The sequence below is a fragment of the Chrysochloris asiatica genome, unplaced genomic scaffold (genome assembly GCF_000296735.1).
Source record: "Chrysochloris asiatica unplaced genomic scaffold, ChrAsi1.0 scaffold00007, whole genome shotgun sequence".
In the NCBI taxonomy this organism is placed as follows: Eukaryota; Metazoa; Chordata; class Mammalia; order Afrosoricida; family Chrysochloridae; genus Chrysochloris; species Chrysochloris asiatica.
In genome coordinates this window covers 36,965,831-36,974,092 of record NW_006408525.1, presented here as the reverse complement: position 1 = coordinate 36,974,092, position 8,262 = coordinate 36,965,831, and the positions used below count along the sequence as shown (strand labels likewise).

The 8,262-nt window shown below is 39.8% G+C and overlaps 1 protein-coding gene across 2 annotated transcripts in view; it reads right to left on the bottom strand.

Annotated features, from left to right (window-relative positions):
- The window catches only part of HELZ (helicase with zinc finger), a 248,474-nt gene that overhangs the window by 39,613 nt on the left and 200,599 nt on the right, over nt 1-8,262 (bottom strand). For both annotated transcript variants that reach the window (XM_006833595.1, XM_006833594.1), the window contains exons 29-31: nt 4,563-5,130; nt 3,930-4,164; nt 2,531-3,050 (exon numbers count right to left, since the gene is read on the bottom strand). In XM_006833595.1, coding sequence (XP_006833658.1) covers nt 2,531-3,050; nt 3,930-4,164; nt 4,563-5,130 — 1,323 coding nt within the window. The remainder of the gene's footprint in view (nt 1-2,530; nt 3,051-3,929; nt 4,165-4,562; nt 5,131-8,262) is intronic.

Here is an 8,262-nt window from a genome sequence, read left to right as displayed (position 1 = left end):
AGAGAGTATAGAAATAAACCCACACATCTATGGCCAATGGGATAGAATAGAGAGTATAGAAATAAACCCACACATCTATGGCCAATGAGATAGAATAAAGAGTATATAGAAATAAACCCACATATCTATGGCCAATGGGATAGAATAGACAGTATAGAAATAAACCCACATATCTATGGCCAATGGAATAAAATAGAGTATAGAAATAAACCCTCACATCTATGGCCAATGGAATAGAATAGACAGTATAGAAATAAACCCATACATCTATGGCCAACTGATTGTCAACAAAAATGGCTAGAGCATTCAATGGGAAAGGGATAGTCTCTTCAACAAATATCACTAGAATAACAGATTTCTAAAAGCAAAAGAATGAAGCTGGAACCATACCTTAAATCATATATAAAAATTAATTAAAAAACAAAAATATAAACAAGAAAAGAAAAATATATAAGTTGGATTTGAAATTTTATGCATCTGAGGATACATAAAATGGGGAACAATATTTGCAAATCACCTAATAAAGGCTTGTTACGTTAGGTGCCATCAAGTACGTTCCAACGCACAATGACCCTGTATAGGGTTTCCTCAGTTTGCCGGCACTTGACAACAACATTAGGTTTTCTGGAGCTGTAAATATTTGTGGGAGCAAAAACCCTTCTTTTTCTGCCAAGGAGCAGCCAGTGGGTTTGAATGCCAACCTTGTAGTTGTAGTTAGCAGTCCAGTGCTTATCCTATGGCTCCACCTACCATGGCTCCAATGATAAGGGCCTAGTATCCACAATATGGAGTCCTGGTGTGGCACTGTAGGATAAGCACTGGACTGCATATCATGAGGTCAGTGGTTCAACCCTAGTAACTGCTCCACAGAAATCCTATCTATATAGGTCACTATGAACTGATTCAATGGCATTTAACAATAACAACATCTAGAATATATGATGGGACTTTAAAAAGTTCATGGAACTAAAATATAATGGAATTTTCCCACAAACATTTTGAAGCCCCGTCACATAAAGAAGTCTATGATTAAAACCAGAAATATATCTCAACTTAAAAATGAGCAGAGGAGTTGAACAGACATTTCACCATAGAAGATAGACAAGTGACCAATGAGTATGGAAAGATGCTACACATGATTAGTCATTGCTGTTAAATGCCATCGAGTCAGTTCAACTCATAGTTACCCCGTATAGAGTTTTCAAGAAGCAGCTTGTGGATTTGAACCACGAACCTTGCAGTTCAAATCAACCTTCTGGTTCAGTGCTTATCTGACAACACCACACCTGGATTCATTATGGAAATAAAAAGAAAAACAGAAAAATCACAATGAAATACCACTTTACGTCCACTGGTGGTCGTAGTTGTGTGTAGAGTTGGCTCCAGAGGTTCTGAGGCTGTAAATCTTGATTGGAGCAGAAAGCCTCATCTTTCTCCCATGGAGTAACTGGTGGAGGCAAACTGCGGATCCTGTGGCTATAGCCCAGCTTGTAACTCATTTCACTACCAGGGCTTTCATACCCACTAGAATGGCTAATTTTTTTTAATGGTATGCAGAAAAATTGAAAACTTCTTCTTTTGGAGGTAGGAGTATAAAATGGTGTAGGCACTGTGGAACACAGTTTGTCGGTCCCTCAAAAAGTTAAACAAAGAGTTACTATGTGGACAGTGAAGGAGCCACTGGTGAGCTTGAACTGCCGACCTTGCAGTACAAACTGACTTTGCAGCCCAGCGCATTAACCAGCAGTGCCACACCAAGAACTCCTATTCAATAAAGCTAAAGTCAAAAGATATCTTTTGTAGATCAAAGTAGGAAACGTTATTATTGTTTCAAAAATACACAGGTAGACAATATTTTTATAGTTGACACCAAATGGTACCGTTTTAGAAGTTCTATAGCCTAGAATTACAAATTACTACTTTTTTTGTATCAAAAGAGATTCATACTAGAGTATCTTTGGAAACAGGCATTTTAAGATAAAAATTCAGTTTGCTTTAAAATGCTTAGTTGAGTACAGTCGAGTCTGTGTTGAACATCTGTAAATTATGACATTTACCATTATGTATCGACTGCCTTGAACCTATGGAAGTCCCAAGATTCTGACAGGAGAGAGAGCATAGCACTTGGACTTGGTCACTGAGAAACACCTACGTCTTTGAGATGCTATCATTAAATAGGTAATAATCAAAAATGACATTGAAGTAAAAAGACATATCACTAAAAACCATCTCCTCTGATTGGAAAGGACAAATGAATAGCCTTGTCAAGTAAGCCAGATATCAAATGTCCCAAAAGAGCAATAAAAGGTTCTAAAAGGTTTCATGTTTCAACAGCAACAGCCATACTATAAAATCTGAAATCCCATAACAAGAGTGGAAATTACAATGATTTCCAGGAAAGCATTATCTATAAGAGACTTAAATTCATTAAGATCTGTCCTCTAGTATTATCAAATCATTAAGTATTGAATTTGTTCCCACAATCAACTAATCCCAAAATAATAAAAAAAATAAGAAGAAAGACATTTACCTCTTCTAAGCTAGGGAGCGAAGAAGAAGATACTGTTCGAGATGATAATGGGTGAAATGGCTCTTGACCAATAGCATGCTGATGATTCTGTATTTGTACAAAAGGGTTTTGTGGTGGCCTGTGAGGCAATGGAGGTAGGCCATAGGGAAAGCCCGGCCCCATTAGATGATTCTGTTGTAAGTTAGCAAAAGTCCATGCGCCATCAGGTGCCAGGTACTTCAAAGGGGGAGGAGCAATGTGTTCAGATGGCATAGTAAAAGGCGAGCTGAATATCTGGGGTGGTAAGCGCTGCGGAAATGCTGCTGCGTTGTTGGCTACTTCAACGTCTCTGCTGTTGTCATTAAAGTTACAAAAGTGGCTACTGTGGTCTGGATTGGATGGGGGAGATGGGACTGCTGGAGGACTCCTAGTCTGCACTTGTCTATATTGCAAAAGTCTTGATTGAGGTGGTGGCATTTCAGCTAGTTCCCGGGTCTCACTTTGATCACGATTAGACAGTTCTCTGATTAAGTCTTGAAACCTACATAATGACAATGAAAGACGATGAGAAAACAAAAGAACGGCTCTATCACATTAAGGAGCGCTTTGTTGACTACACATGTAATTTCTACTAGCAAAACCATCATACTTAATTAGAAACTAACATTAAGTAATAGATTTCATCTCAAACCTGAGTGTTAACACTCAATAGATGCTGAAATACAGGCACTAAAGAAGTCCAAGTACCTGATTTAAAAAAAATTGTATTTCTTTCTTTTTTTCTTAAATTAATCCTTGGTATCAAAAAACAGTGATAATTACCCTTGTCTCTGCATGCCTTTGATAACTGGTGGTTATAAGGTCAGCATGATAGTGGACCTTATTTCCAAGGGATTAGGAAACACTTCACAACAATGACCACACAAACAAGTTTAAAGTCAGAACTGAATATCCACAAACACCTCTGGTTTGAAGAAGGTAGAAAGCATTCTAAGTTAACTTTGGGGGGATTTTTTTCTTTTAATGATAAAATTCTAATTTTAAGTTGTAACAACTAATTTATGTACTCATTCTTTGTAAGTACTAAATCTTTCATAAAATGACTACTGGAGTAATACTTTTCATGAAAAACACAAACATAGTACTTTCCCTATTACTAAAGTGATGGTATGATTCTCTAGAAGAAGAGACCAAAAGCAAGGGCTCAACTTAATTTACAACCCACAGTAGACAGTCCATGCCTAGAGCTGTACAACAGCTGCTTCTAAATAGATTCTTTACATTTTAGAGTCAATCCAGGGAGTTTTGTAGCATGTGCCTAAAAGGCCAGCATCCAGTTTCTTTGGGACAACATTCCACGTTCAGAATAAAAGAGCAGGGGGGTTGTGGTTCAGAGGTGACTGTGGAGACTGCTAAGTACCTTGAGTATACGGCTTCTGCTTCATCTTCTGCACTGCTGGTGAGCTTCCAGTCTGCTCTCACTGGTGGCGGATGTAATCCAACGGGCGGTTGGGGGATATGCTGGAGGTGAGGATGGTGATGGTGTGGATATGGAATATTGCCCTGACTGAGAAACGCATGATGCTCGTTCCACTGCTGGAACCGTGCTTGCTGCTGCCTCAGGGTTTCCAGGGCTACACTCCCATGCATACGATCTGCAACAATAACAAAAAAGCAAGATTTTAGGGATCTGGGATTTCAGGTTAGTTTTGTCAAGATTTTGTACAACCATGGTTTTCCCACAAAGACAAATAAATGGCCACAATTTTGTTTTGAGACAAAGGACCTGGTTTCCAAATCTGCCAGTAACTAAAGTTGCATTAATGATAATGAGTCTTCCTTATCCCCTGATGTGAATGTAACTTATCATCAGTTGGATACTTCACAACATTTGAAACTAACTAAAAAGTTGGTTTTTGTTAGCATTCTTTGAATAAATGAATCAATCCTCACCCAACTTAATATTGCTAAGTGAATGTCATTTTAACTGAACAATCTCTGAAACATTCAGACCTAGCTGTTGACTGCTTTGGAGAAGAAAGGGAGAACTTACCGAAAGCCTCCCCTCTCGGCAGCCCTGGGGAGTTCTCCTCAATGAAATTATTCAGATGGGAAGGAAGACTGGGGCTGGGCTGTGCCATGGCTCTCAGAGGACTGTGGCCTTCTTGCAGTATGGGTGGAGGTGGCTGTTCAGGAATCACAGCCTCAGCAGGAGGAGACTGGGCTCGATGAGAAACTGCATTATTAAAAAAAGCATTGTTGGGCCCTGCCTGGTACGCAGGGGACAGCTGAGGGAGTGGCTGCTGAGTCTGCTGGTTCAGCTGATTTTGCTGCTGGACTACCTGATTTGGTTGGGGTGTCATTTGATTTGGCTGTTCAGGCAAATTATTCTGCTGCTGATTTAGCAAGTTGTGCTGCTGTGGGATCGGAAACGGCGGTCTTGGTAGCTGGGGAAGGGGATGAAAATGGCGGTTAGGGATTGCATACTGTGCGTGGGGAGCAGGCAGAGGAAGATTGATGTGTCTTGGATTGAGGTTATCTTTGCGATGAAATTTGGTATTGGGATAAACACCAGGACGTGATTCGGGACTTCTGTTCTGTGAATTTGATTCCAAATCAACCTAGAAAAACATAAGAAGTTTTTTTAACTGCAGAAGACGTGAGTCCAGTGGCACTCCACCTTTGTTCCACCCCTCACGCTTCTAAAGAATTCTTTATCAGTAACAGCAGGAGTGTTGGGGGCTCAGTCAGTCGCCTACCAGTAATCAATAAGGGGACAAGTCTTTTATAAATTACGAGAGGTGAAAAGAACAAACAAACAAACATTAAGTTTGAATTGTAGGAAAAGATACTGTTGTTGTATTAGTGCAGTTGTTTAGTGCCATCAAGTTGGTTGGCACTCATAGCAACCCTGTATACGGTTTCCACGGAGCAGCCAATGAGTTTGAACCACCACAGTTCAAACCAACCTAGAGGTCAAGTGTTTATCCTACAGTGCCACATCAGGACTCTTTTTATTAGTATATTCATTTAAAATTCTTTCAAAACATTATTTTGGAATGATAACCATTTATTTTTATTTTGTTTTGATGTTAGTCATTAAAATGTGTTCCTTCTTCCTGATATTATACTTATACATTTAACCTATTTCTTCAAATTTATCCATATAATAAAAAATTTCTCTCAATTTAAATTACTTTGAAATGAACAAAGAAATAGGTTCTATATGTCAGCTTTGCATAACCAGGATGTCTGTCAATGTTTGCCATCACATACATTCATTCCTTCAAGAAACAGTTATTACTGATGAAAGGAGATGCAGATAGGTCTCCTGTGATACAACAGTGAATAATTGTTATCAGGACTGATTGTGAGGGTTGGAAATGTAAAGGTAGACGTTTTGTATCAAAAGAAGGGGAGTGGTTGACTTTGCAGTCTAGAAGCGGAGGTCCCTGGGACCATCAGGGAGAAGAGCGGAGAGCGGAACCATACCCAGAGAAGCAGTGACGCCAGAGATGGAGGCAGAGACGATGACATGAAGAGATGGAACAGCTGGGGACTTTAGACCCAGAGAGGGAGAGGGACTGTGTGCTGACGACAGGGGAGGCAGGCTTGTGGGTTATACACTTTGCTTGGCTGATGATGCATGGAGGGGACTGTAACCATGGCAATGAAATGATATGCTATAGGATGAATGTAAAACTAATGTTCTCCCATGTAAACGATCACATAAGTCACAATAAAACAAAAACAAAAAAGGAAACTTTTTTTTTAGGGTGTTATTGAGGTGCACCAAAGGCTCCGGAACTGGTGTTAAGTATTAAACACCAACAGTAAGAATCTGCTTCTACTCTCGAGAGCTTCCAGCAGGGATTGGCAATAACAGCCCTCCACATCAAATCTAGCCTGATCAATTTTATAAATAAAGTTTTATTAGAACTTAACTCCTCATTTTTTACACATTTTCCATGGCTGCTTTCACACTACAATGGCAGCATCAAGTGGTTGCAATAGAGATCGTCTGGCCCATAAAGTCTAAAGATTTACTATTGGGCCCTGCACAAAAGCAATTTGTTCAATTGGCTTCCAAGTCCCATAGAGCACTGGAGTTTGAGGCATTATACAAGAATGTGCTATGAGATTATGTTGTTGTTGTTGTTGTTAAGTGCCGTTGGGTCATTTCCGACCCATAGCGACTCTGTATAGGGTTTCCGAGGCGTGACTGGTGAGCTTGAACCGCCGACCTTGCAGTTCAAATGGCTTTGCAGTCTGGTGCATTAACCCACAGCGCCACACCAGGACTCCAGACTAAGAAAACTAAAGGATTCACACAGGCTATGTAGCATTTCAGCTGCACATAGAGCTGGAATTTGTCAGCATATTTATACGAGGTAGAATGGACTTCCCACCCTCACCACTGGAGGGTTCTACTACATATGTGCACAGATCTCCTCGAAATTTAAAGTTACAGTTTCCACTTAACACCAAACAGCCTTCTGTCAGTTTGTCATACTCTGGTGGCTTGTGAGTTGCTGTGATTTTCTGAAAGCTATGTCACGGGTATTTTAAATACCAGCAGGGTCACCCATGGTGGATAGGTTTCAGATGAGCTTCCAGATGAAGGCAGACTAGGAAGAAAGAGTGACGAACTACTTCCAAATAGTTAGTCACTGAAAACTTTATGAATAGCAGAGACACACTGTCAGATATAGTGCTGGGAAATGAGCCTCTCAGGTTGGAAGGCACTCAAAATGCGACTGGGGAAGAGCTGCCTCCTCAAAGTAGAGTTGACCGTAAACACAATTTGAGTAAAGCCCATGGGAGAAAAGCCTTCATTTTCTGATGGGGCACAACTCAAAATGAAGAGAAACAGCTGTAAACATCCAGTGAAAATTGAAACATGGAACGTATGAAGTATGAATCTGGGAAAATTAGAAGTTGTCAAAAATGAAATGGAATGCATAAAATTTGGTATCTTAGGCATTAGTGAGCTGAAATGGACTGGTATTGGCCATTTTGAATCTGACAACCACATGGTTTACTATGCCATGAAATGACAAATTGAAGAGGAATGGTGTTGCATTTATCTTCAAAAAGAACATATCCAGATCAGTAATGAGGTACAACGCTGTCTGTGATAGGATAACATCCATGCGCCTACAGGGAAGCCCAGTTAATACCACTATTATTCAAATTTACACACCAACCACTAAAACTGGTGAGGATGAAAAAGAAGAATTCTACCAACTTCTTCAATCTGAAATCGATCAAACATGCAATCAAGATGTATTGATCATTACTGGTGATTGGAATGCAAAGGTTGGAGCAAAGAGGAAAGATCAGTAGTTGGAAAATATGACCTTGGTGATAGAAATGATGCTGGAGAATGCATGATAGAATTCTACAAAACCAACGATTTGTTCATTTCAAATACCTTCTTTAGACAGCATAACAGACGATGATACACATGGACCTCACTAAATGGAATACCTAGAAATCAAACTGAGTACATCTGTGGAAAGAGACGATGGAAAAGCTCCATATCATCAGTCAAAACTAGGCCAGGGGCAGACTGTGGAACAGACCTTCAATACACAAATTCAAACTGAAGCTGAAGAAAATGAAAACAAGTCCACGAGAGCCAAAATATGACCTTGAATAGATCCCACCTGAATTTAGACATCATCTGAAGCAAGATTTGATACATTAAACACTAAAGACCGAAGACCAGAAGAGTTGTGGGATGACATCAA